The following is a 22,861-nucleotide window of genomic DNA, read 5'->3' as shown; positions in this document are numbered from 1 at the left end:
CAGATAAGCATTCCTGCACTTCCACTACAGCAAGAAGAAACAGGAGCAACAGCTGAAAAGTCTATGTAATTTAACATTAAAAGGAAGGTGCAAGTATAAGAGCTAAAACCCAACAAAACCAACCACAAGCAACAACTCAGAGACACCAAGCTGCAGATACTACTGAAAAACAGTGGTGGTGTTACCTGATATTTCCAAAGGGAACCACAGCACCTTTAAATAGCATTATGCCAGTTATTGCAAATGCATAGAAAACCACCTGGAAGGAATATAAGGAGGTATTAGATTTGAATATTTCTGTCACTAAATAAGAAAACAATGCAATTAATATGGAATACACATGAGCACCACAGTTCAAAGAACTTCATGAACAAACAATGCCTGAAGCTATTCAAGTGAAAATACTTCTCAGTGTCTGTATTAAACTGTTTGTTCTTACTTTTTAATTTCCTATTTAACTTTTAATTGTTAAAAAGATCAATTTACTTCAGCATCTATTTTAACTTCCTGTGTCTCAAAATGATGATATTTAGCTGCAGATTAGTGACTTAAAAAACAAAACCAGTACCTGCGTTCCTAAGGACTAACCTAAATATCTGAGCTTCCTGCTAGATTCAGTGAAAATAAGCTTCTACTAAACTTAGCCAAGGACAAAACTAAGTCAGTATTTTATATTAGATCAGCAACTTCGTTAATACGTTTCTGTATTCTGTAGACTCAAGGGGTAAGTCTGGGCACAGAAGAAGAGAAACAGCCCTGACCTATGAACCACAGCACCTGGAACACTGTTGGAGTAAGCTGAAGCTGACATTCCACAGTCTGCCAGAAGATGGGGTATCTGGCTTGGCAATAATAAAAGTAATTCTGTTCTTTGAAAAAGATATATTTAACACACTCACTGCTTGAGAAATTAGCTAATCAGTGACCTTCTCAGCACATGTTCCAGGCTAACATTATGAAAGATGCTTTGAATCAGCTGGTAATGGAGTCAGACTTCACTACAGTATAAGCTCAGTGACAGCCTCCACACAGCCTCAAGTAAAAGCAATTTTACTTTAAATTAATGGAAGTGGCAGATTTGCTTCATCATTGGTGCAAAACTACAATTCACACTCCCAGCACTAAGGATAATCAGGAGCAGACATTTAAACCACTTCATAAGCATTGCGTCTTACATATACGGGTAGGGACGCCTCATTGAAATACGCATATTTCCTAAAAATAAAATCAAGCCTGTTACTACAGGTTCCTGCCATCTTTCTAGAAGGCTATTTAAGGCCCCTCCCCTACAGATAAAAGCAGAGATTAATAGTGACAAAACCAGATATTCTGCGTAAACTGCATGCTAAGTATACAAACTAGAACAACTTTTTAGACAATACTAACACAAGGCAAATCCTTGGTCTCTAAGCATTGCCTCAAATTAAGATATCATAAAAAACCCTACAAGCAATAAAAAACTACTCAGGCACTTCTTTGCTCTACCAGGAACACACTGTTGCAAAGCCAGAAACTCACAAGTTGGGAAACAGAGGATTTTTGTAGTGCTCAACATGTGTTGCGATCCACCCTTTAATCACATGTTTACACGCATTCTACACAGCCACACCAAAAACAGGATGGCAGAGGCTTTTAAAACTCATATCCAAGCATGCCATCTCAAGACCTTCTCAACTGAAAAGAATTTAAAGTTGTTTTGCTATTTAATATAACATATCAAGCCAGGGTAAGGAAAACTAGGCTACTTTTAGCACTGGATGAATTTTTATTTGAAACTAGAGTATACAGCCTGAGGCAGGCACTCTGAGGAAGTTCCAATCTATCTTTTAAAGGCACTCCTAAAAGAAACTCACAATTGAGGTACTGTCACTGTACACAGCCCATAACAAAACAGTAGTTTGTTGGGGCTTTGCAAGACATGCCCTGGAGAAGAACTGGTTGATTAAGGTGCAATATGACCATTCATAATGATTGTCAAAGAACTTTGTTTACTTCGCTGATGACATACCCTTATTTTACTCCTAACTGTAAGAAAGGAAATTACAACCTCACATCATGACTTACCACAAGAATTCCTGCAAAGGCTCTCAAGTTTTTTACCAAATCCAGCAACGTAGTAACAACCAAAGCCATGAACTAAAACAAAACAGAATTTTATATGCATGACATTCATCGCACTTCCAATCCGTATCAAATTATTTTCACTAAAAGGACAAAGAAATACCAACCAGTAAAGTGAACTTTTATACACTGATATTTCCATAAGGTATTTAAAATGAATGAATAATGCTGTGGTCCTCATGCACAGGCACTATGATTTTTATATATACACAAGCACTGTGACTTCAAGGGCTGTATGTCTAGTAAGACTAAAACAGGGAAAACTGAGTTTGTGAGGTGTTGTGCAGTAGTCTGGACAGTTAGAGCAGTTATAATCCCACTCAGGCACAAGAGATTGTTACGTTATTACAAAAGGCTTTAACAAATCTACAATTTGACCCACAAAGAAGTGAGAAGCACGGAGGGATAAACACACACCTTCATATTAGGAATAATCCGCAAGAACCTGAACACAATTAACATGTTCACCAATCGCACCATATCCCACAGGGATAGTAAGCCCATGAACTCAGGTCTCCTAAGACAGATGGAAGAAAATAACAAATCAGAGAAACAGCTCATGACAGAAAGACACAGTAAAATCTACTGGTGCAGGTAACTGAATTCCCTAAAACTTTTGGTTAATTTACTCATCAGGAATCTCAGCTACAGTAAACTCTAATAATTGATGAAGACATCCATTTAGCCTAGGCTTTTAAATATGCATACATGCTCTTTAAAGTGCATGTTTGTACTAAAATACCTGCGTAAGTGGCCTTCCTTCTGCTGGGGGGGAGGGACCAAAGAGGATCCTTTTAGAAAACAAAGCAATACAAAGATACTGCTATAGTGAGATACTTCAGGAGCTTGCACAAAGATGCGCATTAATCCTTCAGGTTATGCTTGGCTGAAGTTAGAAGTACTAATTAGCAGGCTGTCTTGACAACCTTCTTCCTTATATGCATATTCCACAGGTGATAAGCATACACTTCATATGTCAGCCTGAGTTTTAACAGACTTTTACATTGGCCTGCTGGATGCTTCTTTGGTGGAAAGGTGGGGGGATGAAAGATGCTAATGGAAAAGGTTCTTGGTAACACAGATGCTAAATCATGATTTGCAGCACTAGTATCTTCAACTCTAATAGTGGAAGAAATTATTAAAGACAACACTATATAGAACACATATTCTAGAATACAGTCACATATTAGTCCTGTCCTGAAGATGCTACATCTACAGACCAAGCAATTACCACCGGCACACACCATAAGCAGCATTAGGACTTGGAATGACTCATGTGGGTTGTCATCTGTTGGCAGTGACCGAAACAAAAATCTAACAAGTATTACTGGTGCTTCAAGATACTATTGTAGAGCAAACAAGTGTCTACATGTAAGAATCAAAGGTCAAAAATCAAACCCAAATATAAACAACTATAAGTTATGTCAATATTTAATGCCATGAGACTGTTAGCAGTTAGTATCCAAGATTCAAGAAATCTTCCCGAAACCCTTTGCTTGTCTTTTTCATTGTGGTGGCAGTTTTCAAGAGACAAAACAATGATTTTTATGCTTCTGATAAAAAAAACAACACACAACAGGTATCCAAGAACTGTCTGACCTTAAGAAAAATCTAAAGATAACTCCTTACTGTTGTAATATAAATGTTTTAAGTCCATGGGAATTTTTCTTCTAAATTTTGCAGCACAAAACTCAGACATCAAGGGGTTTCATATAACTGATCTTACAGACAATCCTACACTGAAACATACTAGGTTAACTGGTTGTGTATGCTGTACCAAATTCCCATTCTGGCACCTTCAGTAAGCATAGGTCTGCTACGATGTTATTTTACATCAGATTGCAAGTAATATAAATGCATCCTTCTCAGAATAGCTAAACAGAACTCTAAATTTCCTTTTAAAAAATTTATAATTTTCTTTCACTCATCCATATTGCATGGCCACCAGCAACTGTGATGGCGAGAAATTCTCCTACGTTTGGTAAATTACTGCTGCACTGACAATCGCAGTGTAATGACAACATGAGTGTGTATGAACTTATGTGTATATTCCCCTGACACACCCCAGACTCAGAGCAAAGTGCAACAGTTCACAGAGATTACGTACCAACCAGGATGAGGAAATCCATATACAGCAAAAGTTGCAACCTCCAAAACCTTTATTTGGAAAGAAGAAAAGGCAAAACCTTAATTTATAATTCTGAGTTTCAAAAGGTGCGTAAGTTTCTTGACAGGAAATATCTTCAAGAACTTTGCACAACTAAGGTCACCCACTCTGAAGCACTGAAATTGTCATATTTGACTAGGTATTTACCAAATTATTACAATACACACACACCATCCAACAATGACACACGGAAGGATACACAGTGCATTACATTCACCATGACTTTGGCCATTCGCCATACGTGTTTCAGGTTTTTACAACATAACAAGAAGAAAAAGAAGAATTTGGGGATTTTTAATTCAAAAAGCACAGAGATTTTTAACTATGTAACAGAATTCCCTATGTAATTACTCCAAGAGCTGAATTTTTCCAAACAACATTTAAAAGGCTTCTTATAAGAAAGCTCACCTTTTCCATGAATGTAAGAAAAGCCTACCTCCAGAAGGGAGACCTTAAGAGAAACAAACGTTCAAGCCATTGCAAACCACAACACTGTCTTATGATGCTTAACTCAGCATAGTAGTGTTGAATCAAAAGCAGTTCCATAGCTCTTGCAGTTCCTAATCACCCTAGTCAATAAATCCAGGAATACAGAAGTCAAAAAGAACTTACCAACAAAATTATAGTCAGAAGTCCATCAAATCTATTGCTTGGGTAAGACAAGTATCTTTTCAAGCCCATTGCTAGGATTTTCAGCAACATTTCCAGCAGATAGTATAGGATGAAGAAGCAGTTGATAGCCTTCACCCCCAAAAAATAAAAATAATGATTAGAATTACTAACACCTCAGGAAACAGAACTAACTGTAGGAATACACTGCATCTTACCCCTAGGAAGAAGTCGTCTCTTTCAGATGGCTGCTTATCTGCATCCATCACCAAAACCACCTTGAACAACAAGAAGTATGTTATGAATCCACTGCTTCACTGCTGCAGATTTTTAAACACGAGAACAGTTTTTCATGCTTTGCAGAGATCTTTTCAATGTATATTTTTTGTATATTTTTTAACTGCAGGTATTCTCTTCTAAGACCTGGCATGACTAAAGCATGCCAAACATGGACATTTGATACAAAAAGTGGTTATTAGAATAAAGAACAACTGAACTTCGTAGTAGGGAAAAAACCAACAATCAAACAAAACACACACATCCCCTTTTACTTACACAGATAGAAACAATGTTTGCAAGAGCTACAACATTCCCCAAATAGCCAAAGTAGGGATGGCCAAAGGCAAACTGCATTTTCTGCATAAATTGTGATTGGTACTCTGGACTGGGAGGATGCTGAAAAAGAACACAAAGGATTTGCTAAGGCACAAAGCATAAGCATTTTAGTAATATTAAAAATAATGCAGGAAACACACATCCTGTCTCAGATTTAAGAAACAGGTATTTTCAAAGCAAAACTTAAAAGCCACAGGCTAATTTTGACATTTCAGTAGGAAGATATTTTCAAGCTCTGGCTATTAGCAGCAGGAGATCATTTCTGAGTAGCAAACAGGTTGACTGTTATGGCATAATACAAGATAATGGCAAAGAAGGGAGATAATCCAACCTCTCTCCAGTGCACCAAGCACGTAAACTGAACACCAAGCTACTAATTGTAAAGTTCCTATCCTATTTCTCAACATTTTATCTCCATTAAAAGACTCAGAAGTCTTAGTTATATGCAAGCAGAGAACATTTCCTAACCCTTGAAAAGTTTGATTTTTTTTTTTCTTTCTTTCTCCAAGTAGAGAGTGCATTCTGCCCATCTTCATCTGAACACTTAAAGAATCCACATTTCATTCTTCAATCAGGGGCTGGAGAAAAGACTTTGCCTGAGTATATTTAAGTGTTATCCTGCAAAGACTAATATAAGCAGAGATGCATTGCTTTAATATAGGGGTGTCATAACAAGACAAATCCCTCACATTTCACCAAAACCAATTTACTACAGAGGTATTCATTTCTCTACAGTGCTTTTCAGAAAGTCTATGATATAAGGTCTAAATCCTATTCTACATTTCCTTGTAATGAATTCCCAACAAAAACGACCACGCTTTCATACATGTAACACTACCTTGCAACCCCAAACTAACACTGTAAAAGCCCCCAGAGCAATGCCACTTGTGACTATAACAGCAATCCATGAACAGCTTCAAAAATCAGTGACATTGGATCATGCCTTGAGTTCAACAAGTTGTTTAGTTTGCTTATACGCTTCATAGCAGAATACCACCACTTGTTTTTGTGCAAGATCATACTCAACTTATGACACTTTGTAAATGATTGTCAGATACATACTTGCTTAATGGCATCTTTGTCTAGTTCTTCAAAGAGCTTCTGAAACTGGGCAGCTGACAGCTGGTCACAGGAGCATGTTTTGAGTGACTTTACATGAAAGAGAAACATTCAGATCAAAAACTGCAACAGGTGCATCTTCAAAGTGTGCCAACACACTCAGACTATCTTAAAAGTCCATGAACAGAGATGTAATAAAACCTACACGAGGTATTAGAGTGAGCTTCAATACCGCTTTGCTTTAACACAAAACTGCCACGATGGGATTTTTCTCACCTTTTCTATTTTCCATCTCCAGGATTGCATGCTGCTTAAGAAGGAGCATGCTCTTTTGACGTACTTGAACTTTTAGTGTCATCTAGTATTGCCATTATGTTATGATCCAAAGAATTAAGATACTATGTCAGTTATCACTGTTCTGCAGAAATTACTACCTGAAAGGATGGAACTACTTCACAAACTAACACAATAAAGGCTTCCACAGCATGCTAAACGCTAACTGCAACTGTAGCACACACAGCAATAAATGAAATGGAAAAAACCCACCAGCTACAAGAAGGAAAACTAAAATCTGGATTTGTGTACCTAATGCCATGGTTACCGCTCAGGATAATTACAGAGCAGGGGTGGTATTTTCATGTAACTCTGTTTATACATCCCCTATCCCAGACAACAACCATCAGAAACAATACACGTGTACCTCTTCCAACCTTCACATTAGAGGCAGACAACTGCTTCTGCTATAACTGTCAGCTTGGAATTGCCACTTCCTTTTGGCAGAAAATTTTGCAATATGGACTTCAAAAGACTCACAACGTTATTCTCAAAAAGCAACATCTCTTTCAGATACTTTTTCTGAAACCACACCAATAATCTCAGCATCTCTTAACAGAGCTAAGTAATTTCTCTAGTCCCTGCAAATCATGGCATGAGCTGCAATGTTAATTAAGTCTTCAGTTAAGTAAAACCACCCTCTCTGTAGCCTGATACAAATATTAATACCTAGAGGGAACAGCGCAGCTAAAATCCAATGAAAAAAAGACATTTTCAAATGGTAGAGGGAAGCTGCTATAGACAGCAGCTCTAAAGCACAGCGAGAAACGCCTCACTTCCAGAGGGAAAGTAAAGCAACTGAAAATATTAGCTCCGCCGAAACAAGAGTTTTCATTACTCTACACCCCTTTACAGGTGAATGCATTCCTCATCACACCAATCAAAGTAGCAGCAATCTTGAAGTGAAATCATTGCCTAGAGCCTGGTTTTGTTCTGAGAACAAACTCTGAGCTAGGCCTCTGTTCACCCTTAAAGAAAGTAGCATTAATGAAACTGATCTGAAAGTTCCTACATCAATGGTGTGATTCAGGAAACCAGTTTCCACAGCTGTCCCATCAAAGGGTTTGCTAGTCACCAATATAAAGCCTAAGAAAATATAGTTCTTACTCTCATGATGGCTTGCTTGCAGCGAGAATCCATTTCAACCTTCTGCAGCACTTGTAGTACGGCCCCAATGCTGACATGCAACCTATTGAAAATAAAACAGAATGGCCCAAAGAACAGGTAACTGTCTTGATAGTAGAAACAGCTGTTCCAAATGCATTCCTTCCTCCCCTTTTTTTTTTTTTTTTGAAAAGGGGATAAAATTAGACATAGAAATAAAAAGGAAACACATCCCACAGGAGTCCCAAACAGTGCGTTATAAACATCCAGTTAAACAGTAAACCAAAAACAAGAGATGAGCAAACTGCCATTTTTCAAGAAGGGATCTTCAATAATTATACTAAATAAGATGATCAAAAATCTGCTCTTCCTGGTAATCTACTGTTTCAACATTCTTCACTTACTGTTGTGCATTAGCAGGAGTCTCTCTGAGGGAAGAAAGCACTTCAAACGCAGCCCGGATTCCCAGTCGCCTCCTGAAGAGGGAGGACTGAACTGATTTCTGGACAGTCAAAACAACAGAGGAGACAATTTACTCACACTTGTTTAAAGGAAATCCAACTAGATGATACAAATAAGACCAGTAAATTATTTGCCCAGTCCTTTGGTGGAACCTACTGCAAAGCCTCAGAAAGAGCCATATCTGTTCAACTAGAACAATTTTTCAGGTAGGAAAGATATTGTTTTCTTCTTCCCCTGCTGCTAAAGTCCCCATTATCAGCCACTAGATCTAGTTGTCTAAAGATGAGGTCCAACCAGACAGACACTTCACAGTTAAAAAGGAATACCATGAAGAGTCATGGGCCAAAATCAGCAAAGCCCACACCTACCAGAAGGACTTAAAGGAAGACCAGGGCTACCCAGCTCCTCTTGTAGTGCTATGCCCTATGGTCAGAAAATATACTGATCCTCTTGCACAACCCTTAGATTTGTGATTAGAGCTCGGAACAGGAGACTGCCTTAGGCCTGGCTCCCCTCAAGAACTCCCTGTACAAAAAGGAGGGAAGCAAGCAAACAAGTCTCTGGAGGTCAAGTAAACATCCAGGTCATGATTTATTTTTAATTATGTATTGACACGCCAGTTCAAGACAAGACCAGCAAAGCTCTCATATTCACAGAAATTCATACTACTGTGCAAAGAGAGGAGTTAGACAGCTTGTTCAACTCCAGCTTCTTGTCAAACAAAAAGAAAGTCAGAGCCACAGCTTTTCATGCTTCCCCTCACTTTCAAACTTAACTGTTTTATTAAGAATCAGATTATTGCATACTCTCACATGGGAACGAAAAAAACTGAGAAAGTTTTTTTCTTGAAATAAACCAAGCAGGAAGAAAGGATTACAAAAATTCCTCTTTGTATGTATTAAACACCCCTCTCCCACAAGAAGGTAGAGGCAATTCCTTTTCTGTAATACTGCCTAAGGCTTACTATCCAACAAGCATTACCTTCTGTCTGGAGTTCTACCAAAGCAGCTATTATTTCACTTTTGCCCCCAATCCCTCAACTCCACTCCTCTGAAGGACTGAATGAACTATAAGAATAATTAGGTAAGGAGAAGGAACTATAGGACTATATATAAGTAGAAGGGGAAGGAAGTAATGAAGTAACTATAAAACCATATGTAAATAAGGGGAGATGACACTCAAAGTCAAAGCTACCAGCTTCCCCTGCAACTAAACCTGAAGGAAACTATAAACATGAGAAAAGACCAGTTGGAACATACACAACCAGGAACCACTGTTCATTCCAAGCTACAGAGACCAATCCCCACCCTGGCACAAAGGGGAAAAAAAAAAGAAAAGCTTAACCTACAGCCCAGAGGTTTAGCTGTCAGACTCCAGTGCTTTTGCATAGCATTACCCTGACTCAGCTTTACCAAAAACATTGCTACTGAGCTGTAAAGTTTTATAAAATATGCAAGAAGAAAGTAAAAAACACAGGTGGAATTGAACCTCCTGAAGAACTAACTCAATAGGGGGGGGGGGGGGGGGATCACCACAGAAGTTACAAAGCTTAAAGAAAAATCTCAAACACTTTGAAGATGGCACCTCAGAGAGACTTGGCCTGTTCCGAGGAGCAAGAGACCAACAGCTCCCCTTTTGACTGATGCCTGCCTGACCAAAGATTCAATTGTGTGTCATGAGCATGATAACCATTAATACTTAGCCTAGCACTGTGCCTTTCTACTAATCTACTGTGTGTGCTAACTGATAAGTGGCTGTGGTGTGCCTTGGATGTTCTGTATTCATTTCTGGAAACAAACCTGATTCTGGAGATCTCCAGATGCACCCATGCAGCCTCTTCCTTTCACCACCTATTCAGTCAGTTACTTCTTTTTGGAATAGCAATAGGAAAGCCACAAACTTAACCTCTTGCATTAAGTACATTTTACTGTAAGTAACTGAGATGATCTTTCATTTGACTTACTTTGTCCCTGCTTTCTAAAATATTCTTGCCTCAGGTCATTAAAATTCCTCCCAGATAGTGCAGTTGAACAATCTTGTACAGAAACAAAAGCACTTACGCTATTTCCTGCTAAGGGAATCCAGACTGCACTCCCAGCTGGAGAATAAACAACTTGTGTATGTAATGCAACAAAGCACACTGCACAGCTTGTTAGTAAAGGAAAAAGAACTTTTAGTGATGAGTTTAATTGTCACCACAGATTGCACACTCCTTCAACAACATGCAGAAGTACACTTACTTTGTCAGCTTCTACTTCTCTAATATAGGTATCCGAGTCAAGAGGTCATTACACTAGACTTCAGATTCACATTGCACAAAATGGAGAGAATCACGAATGATCAGGCACCTTCCAGAAGCACATTAAATTATTACAGGAATGACTGGCATTGCATGGAGAGTAAGCACAGGTTCCTTTTATTTAAGGCTGAATACTACCAAGAATATCTACTGTACCTACTGGCAACTACTCTGGTACAAGTCAACCACAGGGCTCAAGTCCATCTTTCAGTAGCAGCAGACTGCCCTACTCATTGTAACATCACACCCACCCACCACAGTAAGGAAGAAGTGAAAAATACCAAACGTGAAGATGTTTTAGTCAGCAATTCTGTTCTATTGAAGGCTTCTAATGCCATCCTACTCAGAGAAAATAAGTGCTAGCGTTTGCAACAATAGCTATTTAAATAGGACAGCAGGTTTTCTTTCCAGAAGCCAAGTTTAAGTTGCTTGTTCACTTGTCCTTGTTCAATTTTATAATAGTTTGGGGTATTATTCCCCCCCACTATAATATTCAAAGTTGCAGATGCACAGCATACATGGAAGTATACAAGCAGGTAATTTTGTCATGGAAGGAGGATCAAGCTACAGCAGCATATAAGGGTAAAAGTATCTACATCAAAGAATCTTTAGTATCTTAAAACTGTATATACAACCAGGATGGACATTCTGCTTTAAAACACAGCTGAAACTTTTAATACTCAGGGCTTCACAGTTTTAAGGTTATGGTAGAACACAGAAATTAGGAATGCTTTACTCACCAGAAGGTAACCTCGAAACTGGTTGTATATTATTGCTGTAAGCAAGTTCATTAGAAACAAGTTGCCTATTGGAGAAAGAGAGGCAATAATTATTAAAATACACTGAAAGTTCTTTGAGAAACAGATATGTATCTAGTAAGCCAGATGTAAAATTTAAAAAGGCTTAGTTTTCTTCTGTTTGATTTCCAAAACGTTTTTCATGTCTGCATATGCTGTAATGTATCCATTCCCCTACGATCTGTTGCTGAAAAAAACCCAAACCATAAGTACCTTCCATGAAAGTTACCTTACAAGCCACTACTCAGTAACTGGAGACACTACACACACAAAAGAAGAAAAAAAAAGGGGGGGGGGGGGGGGGAACGTGGGTGGGAAAGAAAAAAAAAAAAAAAAAAAAAAAAAAAAAAAAAAGAGAGAATTTTATGATTAAACTTTCCTAGAAAAATAAAACACTCTGTAGATGGCATGCACAAGTGTCAAAGTGTATTTAAACGACTGAGGACAGGAGGCAACTTACCTAATACAGTGAAAAGTATGAAGAAGATTGAATATGCTCGATTCTTAGAATATGCAGGAATCATCACTGTAGTTTTAACAAAAAAAAAAAAAAAGTAATGCTTAAGATGAAAACTAGATATTTCTATCCATTTTTGGCAATTGGTAAAAGCTCTTATATAGCTCCACTTCAGAGATGCATGTATAATTACATCAAAGGAAAGGCAAGAAACAAGTTACTAAAGGCATGAAAAATGTCTACATAATCTTCTAGCTGTATAAAGAACTATCAGATGAAAGAATGGTTATAGTAGTCTGAAGATAACCTTACTCTATTATTCTTTGAAGAGAGATACTAAGGTTACGTCTGAAAGACTGCTCACCATCAGGATTATTTGCAGTAGTCAGCAGGACCAGCAGGGATGTCAGCGAATCTGGCAAATTCCGGAAATACCCCACCCACTCCTTATCCTGCTGGCCATCCTAGTCAAAGAGATGGAGAAACACCAAAGAATCACTCACATTGTCTTACCAAGGAAGGGAAAAGAAATTTCAAAAATATCAGTCAATCGATGTCTTGAGATACACAATCAAATCCACCCCATGAAAAAAGCATGAGACAAGCCTTAGGACAATGTGCAGGAACACAGTGCAATCACTTCACTTATTAACAGCTATTAAAAAACATGAGGAAGAACAGCAAGCTAAGACAAACACAGGAAGCTCAGTACAGAAATTATGTCTAGCTAGCACCTCAGACCCAGGAAGAACAGCAATGTCACAAACAATATAGGAATCTGAAGCCACCCCTGACTGATAGAAAAAGCATTAACTCTTAGCCCCAAGAGATATTAGTGTTTTGGAGATGCAAGGACTCCCTAAACACTATTTTAAAAACGTAATTTAAAAAAAAATAATCACAGACTAATTCAGTCTCAACTTGCATTATAAAATTAGCATAGAGTAGAAGCTGCCCTATAGCATGCTAGAGATAGAAACCTAGTCAACCCTGAATTGTATACTCCAGGACTACACTCCAGGACTTGTCCAGAGGTATAACACAATTTGAGGACAATATCAAAATAAATCTTGTCTGTACTGAAGAACAGAAACAAAACAGCTTCCTCAGTAATGACAAGCTGCCTCAACAACTACCATGCTACAAAGGATCCTCGCCTTTACATTAGAAGCAACTCTCAAATGCCTACAGCCCTACCAGCATACTCACTGAGGGAGAAATGTGTCTCTCACTTCTCCTTTGACTTCTGAGTAGGAAATTTAACATCCTCTGCACTAGTTACTTGCACTAATGTTACTACCACTATCCAGAACAAATGTTTTTCCCTTTCTCCAGTTATCCCCTTACATACACAGGGAGTTCTGTTTAATTACAGTAAGATCTACACAGAACACAGCCAGTCAAGTTTTAGGACTCTCTTCAATAACATACCTGAAGGTGGACTTAAAAGGAGGAGTGCAAGGATAGCCCTTGTCTTATTTTAGATTAAATAAATATTTACATAAGTAAGAGTACATAATATAAATCAACATGTTATAACTAGCATTACTGCACATCTCAGGAGCTACTGGGCTGGTGGAAAACAGGCAGCTGTTCTGTTTTCAAAAGAATAAAGATTCAAAATGCTATGTACACTATCAACAAAAACATCACACAGCACTTAAAACTCCTTTATGGAGCAGGGGAGAAGATCAGTGCTACAGCACCCAAAAATTATTTCCAAATACTTTGGTGACTAAGGTCATTAAGATTATTCTGTGGCTCAGTGGAAGCATTAGCTGATCTGCTGAAACTCAGATGGTTTCAGAATTATCATCAAAACCCACTGGGAGGTTGATCTTGTGTCATTTACATATTTATTCCCCCCCCTCCTGAGTTCAAGCAGAGACAGCTAAAAAAAGATGCAGAGTGCAAACAATACAAACATTAACCATGCAGCACAGAACAAACAGCCCTTGAATCTGCTGCAACAACAAACGTACCTCTAGAGGACATACACAAGACAATGCAAAAATCTAGAGGCATGAATTTCATTACTAAATGTTCAGAACTTGCTTTCGGTATTTTGCCTTGTTAGATACAATTAGTGTGTAACAGTATTAGACCAGCAATTAAAAAAATTAAAGACAGACTGCTCTCTAATTTGTTATTGTTCACCCAAATGTACACAAAATTGACTGGTTCAGGTAGACAAGTTCCTATTCTCATCTGCTGGTAAAGCTCATAACCGAAATTAGATGTGACATACAAACTTAAAACAAAGATCCAGCTTGCAACTAAACAAAGTGGGGAAATGGAGCTGTGCTTCTAACATGGGAATTCAAGGAATTTGCCTATCACAAGGGAGACTACAGGAAGGCTCAAGTGCAAACTGCAGTAAAAATGAAGGCACAAAACAGAGACAAAGGAGAGGACTAAAATTACTGGGAGAAGTGTGTGACAAATCTTAGTGCTCACAGGAACACATTTATTGGAAGGCCTCTAAAAAGTAAGGACACAAAATGATATGCATGTGATATATTAACATACAGGAAGTTTAGGAGAGGGAACATACCAGGAACACTGGAACACAAATGTGATTTTAACCACAAAATTTCAAATTTGCTTTTTGAAATCAGAAAAAGAAGGAAAAAAAAAATCCACAGAGGAAAACACAAATCAGAAACCAAATACTGGAGTAATGCAGGCAAAACCAGGCAAAAACCTACCAAGGCATGGCCAGGGATAGCAGTATCGGAAGATAAAACAAACACAGAAGAAACTAAACTTAGCAAAGGCTAGATAAGGAAAAGAGAAAATACAGGAGTGATAATATAAACAAAAAAGTGACAAGATTAAGAGCTTTGGACACAGAACAGCATAGAAGGTTCCAGCAAAAGCAGAGAAAGTAACCCAAAGGATTAAAATGGAGAATTGTACAAGGAAGCCTCTCGCATAAACAGACTTTCAATTTCTTACCCGTGATACTGGCATCAATACCAGTAAAATGCAGGACCATAAAGATGTCAATCACATTTTAACATGGAACCATCTGATCTCACCCTGAGCAGCAGAGCTAGACCAAAAAATTAATATACAACAGCCTACAGCAAGTGACAGATTTCACTTGTGGAGTAGGAAGGCGCATTATCACTTAAGAAGCAAAGCACAATGTAGAAAATAAATCCTTCACTAAAAGATGGAGAATCTAACACTGTTTTGAAGGGCTGTCTAATGCACACTTACAAAAACACCACTTTCCACAAATACTATTCACACCTTAAATCCCTCCAAATGGACTTTAAGCTCACTTAAGTTTGACAAGTAACATGACCTTTTCAGGGGAAACAGGTTTCCCTAGTTTGATTATAAAACTAGACATGCAGCAGCTAAGCGAATAAAGAACAAAAAACCAACACTGAGGTGCACTACAGCATAAATACCATTGGTTACCTTTGTTCGAGCAAACAGCAGCATGGCAAACATGGTAAATAGAGACAGATGAACAGCTAGTAGAAGAACAACACTGTTGGAAAGAAAACATATCATTTGCATTAATGCCAACTTGACCTTATTCTTAATATTCTTTGCTAAAAGTGCAAAAGGATGCTGTACAGAGAAAACCAGAGGTAGTTTTAGGAAGCTATATGGAGATAACAGAAGACAATCTAAGTCTTGATTCAAAATAAGAATCACACTTGCTCAGGACTCCTTAGCATAAGCTTTGACAGTTGTGAGGTCAATGAGATTTGCTTCTCAAGATTAGGACCATACGTGCACCCTCCAACCAAATACAATTTGGTTTGCACACACCTTTGATTCTCCTGGACTTGCAAGTCAAAAAGTAACAGGCAAGGACAGCGAGTCTTACAAACTGTACATGCACACGACCCATGTCACAGGACAAGATCTCTTTCAAAAAGTATCATGCTGTCTGATTAGGAGCACATCTATCGCTAAAACCATTTAGAAATGAAAAAGATGAAGTAAAGCACTTTGAAAATGTAAAGAAAGAGGCATCTTCTTACGTGGCACTCATGACTGGAAGACAAGTACATGTCTATCTACCCATACCTCCAAGAGGCCTTCTTAGAGAAACACAGCATAGACCTTTGCCCAGATGATGCCTCAGTTCTTCGCTTACGAAAGGGCTGTATGTAACATATACAGATTTTAAAAAGTCCACTCAACTAGCATAAAAAAACCCCTTATTTGTCATATACAGAGTCACATCACATGCATTCTGGAGAAATTTTACATACTAAAGGAATCAAAGGAATCAAAAAGTTAACACAACCTTTATCCACTGCCACTTATCTCACCAGCTGCTTAGCTAGGCCATCAAGAAAGAAGCTATTCACATGTCACACACCAGAATTCTGAGGGTTACTGCATGCTTGCTGTGAAAGAATGTCTTCTACACTGTTACCTACCTTGCCATTTCAGGCAACGTGCTGTTGATACTTTTTAATGTTTTCTTCATCATAGAAGAATTCTGAAGCAGAAAGAAAGGACGAAGAATTCTTCTTATTCTCACATTCTGCAAAAGGCAGCAGATCGGATACTGAGTTCCCATAAGACTAGCACCACAAATACTTTTGATATAAACCTGTTGAAAAACACTGATACACATTATCAACAAAGTCAACAGTTCAATATAAAAAGGCTGTGCATAGAAGCTCAAACTGTCACACTGAAGTCACAAAACCCACAAAAGATTTTACATCTATAGGTGCCTCATTAAAAGAATGAGAAACTACTTTAAAAAAGCACAGTGACATTTCAATAGCCTCATCAAGTCACTAATCATGAACTAACTTTACTGCTCGGTAGACATAACAAGCAGGTCAAGAGAGGGCTGCCAAGGTCCACTTCAAGAAGGGAATTAATAGCAAGCTCCTTTGAATAAAAACAGATTCCCATTCTGAAAATAAGTGCTTGATTTCAATTTTCAGATTTTTTTTTTCCCCCTTTTTGCAGTTAAAGGCCCTGCTAATTACTCAGCAATTTCTGCCTCTGGAAAGACTCAAACAGGTGATCCCTTTATCTTCCTTAACATGCACTAAAACTATTAAGCTGTTTGATTCTTGCATTCAAGACACTTGCCAGCCTTCAAGTTATTTCTGTAACTTATCAGTTACTTTAAGCATTCCAGTATCCTGCATTGAGCATCAGCCTTCTCAGTAACAGAAATAAATAAAAAAATAATAATAAAAAAAACCAAAAACCAAAAAACACTGCTTTCTGTGGAAGGCTCCTGTTCAAACAACTTGTCCACTACCACACCTAAAGATTTTACAATCACTTCTTTCCAAAACACATTCCCCATGTTGTAATTAACTTCTTTCAGCTGCATTACATTTACTTGGCTTGAGTATGAAAAGGACATACGCATTTTTCTTATAGTTTGATGCTTGTAAGTTTAAGTGACATGTTCTTTCAACATTTTAAGATCATCTCTTTGATACTACACCACAACCTGGTCAGCAGTGACCAGTGGTCAACTTCAGTGGCCACTGAAGCATGAACAACTACACAGTGGGTTACTAACAGTAGCAACTTCATCCAACCTAATCCTGACTAATACAGACAATTATTTTAAATAGGTTTGAAAGTTATCTGAAGGCAACAGATAATGGCTTTGATACAAGAACTTACTCAAGAAGCAAAAATTAGGATTTCTGCCTCATGCACTTCCCAGCATTTTTACCATATTAGTATTTTCTTTATTATGACTGTAAGCGAACAACAACTAATTTCGTGCAGATTTATGTCATGGCAAAGACCACCAATTGGGAGATTGCATTATTCTATAAAAGAGGGCACTTGAAGAACAGCTTCACAAAATTGACATTCCTCTCAGGACACAACTGTTCCAAACACAACACAAGTTCATCTTAGAAAACAGTCGTTAGACTGTACAATTACCTTTTACTTATACATCACCGCATAGACTCCGCCACTGAATCATGTTAAGAACGTAATTCTCCAAGCGTACGATAAAGTCAGTGCTATGCAACCAGAGTTTTCTCTATAGTCTTTCACTGTTGACAGCAGCAAAGCTTTATTTAATTTTACCAAAGAACTCAGATCTTCTACTAAGAATCAAACAGAATCCCTTGAGAAGCCACATTACACCAAACATTTTCTGTGGGTCAGTGTATTATCCAGCTATCAAAGACCAAAAATGAACCATCTTGCCCTCCTCCTTTAATTGTCCAATAAACCACTACCACTTGGCAGGTTGTTCTCCTCTGCCATACTCCACAACAAAGCTGCTGATTGTTTCTGTAGAGAACAATTCTTACCTCTGTGCAGAAAAAACTCAGCGAAACAATCCAATCAGCAAGGGAAATAATTAATGTCAGTATATATGCCATTAGCCATTTATTTTTCCAAAATTCTGCCCATCCAATTAAGTAACTCTGGGAAAGGAAAAAACATAAAGCCAACTTATTTTAATAGTAAATTCCAACACCCTAAAAAGTCAGCACTGACTGTTTTCCAAGTATTTGTAGTTCTACATTAGTGCTCATAAAGAAGTCCCCAAAATGCAAACCAAAATACACTGATCAGAGATATTTTCTACAAGAACTAACTAAAGGTCAGTTGAAGTGAGAGATGCACAATGACCATGCAAGAGGAATCCTTTGAATGCAAGAAAAATATCCATCTCATAAGCATAAAAACAGATTTTCTAGAAATAAGTATGCAAATAAAGGTTCAGTTTCTGACTTCTCGTTCAAATGAGCTGGCATATATTTAATTACTATATATCCCAATTTTTATAACCTAATACAAGCACCTAAGCCAAAATCATTGTCTTCACAGCAAAATTTATTTCACTTACTCCACACAAATCGGAGTTTATATTTCTTAGATTTAAAAAAAATACCATTTTTAAAATTTAGAAAATATGTATTTTCTAATTTCTGCTGAAAGTAAGGCTTTAATAAAGCAAAGCAACCTCATCATGCAAATGCAAGATTAGAATAACACTTCTAAGGCATTTCCTGAAATATTAAATGGAGAAAAGCCACATTGCCTACATCTGCTGAGCTGCCCAACATGTCTGGCATTTCATTCAATAGCGGATGAATGTGATGCTCACCTTCACAGATACATCAACTGCGAATACAAGAAAGCAAAGGAGCTCAATGCTTTCTGTTAGGCCACATGGAGGATTCCACGCAGGAAGGCGGTATCGTACATCCGACGTGATAGTAAGCGAAGAAGGGTTTTCAATGAAAGCCAAAGCCAGAATTATAGTGATGGTTAAACTCAAAATCCTGTTTGGACAGAGATGAAACACAACCCCCTAAAATGAGCCAAAATAATAACAAAATACTTACAGTAAAGCAACTTTCTCAGAAGTAAACTAAGCTTCATAATATCACATTTAACACAAATGGGTTAGGCCACAAAGTGGCACTTGATTAGAGTAATACAACTGCTGACCACCAAATAGAAAAAAACCCTTAGAAAACTCTAACACACAGTGCTGTAAGTCATGCCAACAATACATTCATGCAACAGTCCTGCTCAAAAGAGCCATCTACATGATCACACTTAAATATAATTTGTTGCTTTCCAATTCTATCATGTTCACATATATTCAATCCACTTGCTTCCTACTGTAAGCTCTTAGAAGGATAAATGCACAGTTATGTAATCATTTATCAACAATGAAAGATGAAGAATATTTTTTTTATTAAGATTTACACCTAAACAAAAAAGCAAAAAGAATACCAAGCTCTTACCACTGGCAAGTTCTTGAATAGTACCATCGATAAAGCCACAGGGATTTGGAGTCCACACGGTGATTTATAGATCGATACTGAAGGCAAATAGCAAAATGGGTAATTCAGACACTATATTCAGTCTGTCCCAAAGACAAAGATCAGATTACCAAAATAAACCAAATTCCAATCAACAAATCTCAAGTCTTGAGATAATTCCAGTTTCACAATAAGATAAAGAAATTATTGCATAAGTTATTAAAGTATCAGTCACCAATGACCATAGCTGTAGCCTACATACATGGAATGAGATAACATTTTGTACTTAGATAATCAAACTGTGTGGCAGTCATCTGAAACAGCTGTTATCATCACTACAAATAACAGCATCTGTAATAATTCAGTGCCTAGTCTAGGTACTCACTAAAACAGTCCACCTATTTAGTTCACCTTTCTAGCATTCATTCCATTTGTGGATACTTTTTCCTTTGTCTTTCTTTTCCAAAAAGACATAGGATGCAAAATAATTTTGAGTATTAGAGACCTCAACCTATATCTTTCAATAAAATGTGCTTTAAGTTCAAGAAAGTACCTTTGATTCTTCAGAATGGGCCTAGTTTTGCCAAAATCTGCTCAGCCCCTTCTCTGTGGCTGCTCCTTGACTGCTGTTAGTCTGCCTCTGCTGATAAATATCCCCAGAAATCTCCCAACCAAAAGTAGCAAGAGAACTCAAGAACTGCACTCCAGCATTCCCACTGCCTACAACTAGTAACTGGGAGATAATAGGATCTAGGAATCTGCAGTAAAGGCCAGTAAAGGAGAGACAAAGAGAGAAAGCAGACTTCCAAAGACACTAAGTTCACCAGAAGCAAAAGAGTTCAAGCTTAATGCCTGAAGCTAGCCTTAAACTCTAACACCTCTTAGCAAGTAATCAGATTTAGAAGCAAATTCCAGAGTTTGCTCAGTTTGTGCTAGCAGTAAGGCCAGTCACTCTCAAAAAAACCCAAACAAAAACCAACCCAACCAAACCAACCCAACCAACCAAACAACATAAAACAGCATCTCTTTTTGACAACCTTGAAGAAGTTATCTATTTTATTATGTGGAAAAACATGCTTCCCTCAGCTAAAAGTTCACTGAAATTTGCGTCCCACAGGAATTCAGAATTCTGATTTTGCTTTGTACATCGAGAGGATGCGACATGTTGATTGCTGAACACACAGATTCAAAAACTAGCAGAATGTGTGACAAGTGTCCAGCATGGGAAGCATAATAGCCAGCAAACAAGTTATATTTACCTGTATTGCATCTTCAATAAATACCACAGCTTGGTTTATATAAAGGTCATTATCACCAGTACCTGAAAAGTTCAAAAGAAATCAGAATCACTTGGGAGGTTTTTGGGTAAAGCCTACAGCCTGCTTATTAGTTAACATAAGCTCCACAACCATGGTTCTCATGACAAAGGACACTGCAAGAAGCAGAGACACAGCTCCTGCCACTTTGCTCCACCAGCAGCACCCTGAATTAAATAAAACAAATTATCATCATGCATGTTTCTGTGTTTTGTGAAACAGTTCTCTCTTACGTTTAGCTTAAGTAACTAAGACAACTAGATTCCACAAGTAGTGAAATAGCTGTCACAAGACTGGAATATTTCTATACAGACACAAGTCCTAAGTAACACGCATCGTAGCAGAGCTTCAACTAAAATATTCCTTGACAAAGCATACAGCCAAGTGAAGCTGGAAAAATCAGACACTAGTGTGCTAGGCATTTTTACTTCTGTTTAATAAAGGTACTGAGGTTTAGACCGATCTCATTCTCTCCAAAACCAACAGAAATCCCCAGTCAGTTGAGAATAAAATTAAGGCCTCTTTCAATTTGTCCTGAGAATTATTATTAATGTACCAAACAGATCAAGACATGGAAAAGAGTAAAAGTACACAGTGATATAAAATTATCACCAAATTAGTTACTATGCAATGTTTCAAAGCCCATTACTAGGAAGTCCATACGAAGAATAAGGGACAATGACTTGTGTTCACTTGAAGGACCTTTGAGTAACTAAACTGTTAATGAAGCCAACATGATAGACAAAAGCAACTAAACCCCAAACGGGGGGGGGGGGGGGAACGGCTGAAGATGTGGGATGAGAGAAAGCTGAGGACGATAGAGATATGAAAATACATGCTATTGTAACCGAGGGGAAGAGTCCCGAGGAGCACTTTATACCATCTCCTCCCAGGAGACAGTAATCACAGACAGGATACAACGAGAAAGAATCAGTCCCAGTGCCAGCACAATGCTCTCCAGGCATTAAGCAACACCAGAAACACCACTGATCTGCGTCCCATACGATTTTATGTTCCACATGATTCAGCGGCATCGGTTTTCCACAAAGACTGCAAACAGTCTTTAAATGTCATCATTTAGCAGAGCATGAGCAACAACAAAGTTTTGTACCAATTCTGATATGAATCACAGTGCAAGAAAGACTGAGAATAAACAGGAGACAAGCTAGGCTCATGCGGTGAAGATTCTATCTTTTCCGAGACATGACACACCAGTGAGACGAAAAATAAAGGAATAGCAAGAACAGCAAAAGCTTTAGGTTCTGGGAGCACACAGCAAGCCTGGCATTGATCCCAACAATTCTGAAAGGGCAGAATCTAAGCAGCTGTTCTTAACACAAAACTGAAACAGGGAAATTACCAAGAAATGTTTACCGGAAAACTTCCATTAAAAAAAAAAACAAAACAAAACAAAAAAAAAAGGAAGGAAAAAAAAAGAAAACCAACACTCCCACACATACTCCAGGCATGCTACCAAGAATATCCCAATTTATTCTGCAACTCTTAATCACAGCAAGTGACACTTAGTCACAGTGATGACTGAAGTACTGCTCGGTTTGGATGTGTAGGATCTACCCGAGACCCCACAGCAGTTTTGACACCAAACAAGCAGGTAACAAAAAGAGAAGGTTCACTTCAGTCACTGAACACAGAGAAGCCGAGGTCTCCAAACAATCCTTTCCTGAAGTTACTGAGAGGTCAAACCTCTAACATTCACAGAGTTAGAGAAAAAACTTATCAGAAACCTTAAACAACCAACCAACCA

The 22,861-nt window shown here is 38.0% G+C and overlaps 1 protein-coding gene across 1 annotated transcript in view; it reads right to left on the bottom strand.

Moving 5' to 3' along the window:
* The window catches only part of TPCN2 (two pore segment channel 2), a gene marked incomplete at its 5' end in the record, with an annotated part of 25,493 nt that extends 4,392 nt beyond the window's left edge, over window positions 1-21,101 (bottom strand). Inside the window, 19 exons of the mRNA XM_010024050.1 lie at window positions 186-259; window positions 2,065-2,136; window positions 2,539-2,638; window positions 4,229-4,278; window positions 4,901-5,029; window positions 5,116-5,175; window positions 5,453-5,572; window positions 6,575-6,661; window positions 8,012-8,093; window positions 8,413-8,510; window positions 11,510-11,574; window positions 12,027-12,092; window positions 12,388-12,487; window positions 15,456-15,528; window positions 16,436-16,542; window positions 18,311-18,427; window positions 19,114-19,291; window positions 19,763-19,839; window positions 21,040-21,101. Of these exons, the coding sequence (XP_010022352.1) occupies window positions 186-259; window positions 2,065-2,136; window positions 2,539-2,638; window positions 4,229-4,278; window positions 4,901-5,029; window positions 5,116-5,175; window positions 5,453-5,572; window positions 6,575-6,661; window positions 8,012-8,093; window positions 8,413-8,510; window positions 11,510-11,574; window positions 12,027-12,092; window positions 12,388-12,487; window positions 15,456-15,528; window positions 16,436-16,542; window positions 18,311-18,427; window positions 19,114-19,291; window positions 19,763-19,839; window positions 21,040-21,101 (1,717 nt within the window). The remainder of the gene's footprint in view (window positions 1-185; window positions 260-2,064; window positions 2,137-2,538; window positions 2,639-4,228; window positions 4,279-4,900; window positions 5,030-5,115; window positions 5,176-5,452; window positions 5,573-6,574; window positions 6,662-8,011; window positions 8,094-8,412; window positions 8,511-11,509; window positions 11,575-12,026; window positions 12,093-12,387; window positions 12,488-15,455; window positions 15,529-16,435; window positions 16,543-18,310; window positions 18,428-19,113; window positions 19,292-19,762; window positions 19,840-21,039) is intronic.
* Window positions 21,102-22,861: the final 1,760 nt, after the last annotated feature.

Source organism: Nestor notabilis, unplaced genomic scaffold, assembly GCF_000696875.1.
Source record: "Nestor notabilis isolate BGI_N333 unplaced genomic scaffold, ASM69687v1 scaffold20870, whole genome shotgun sequence".
NCBI lineage: Eukaryota > Metazoa > Chordata > Aves > Psittaciformes > Psittacidae > Nestor > Nestor notabilis.
This window is presented reverse-complemented; position numbering and strand designations above follow the sequence as displayed.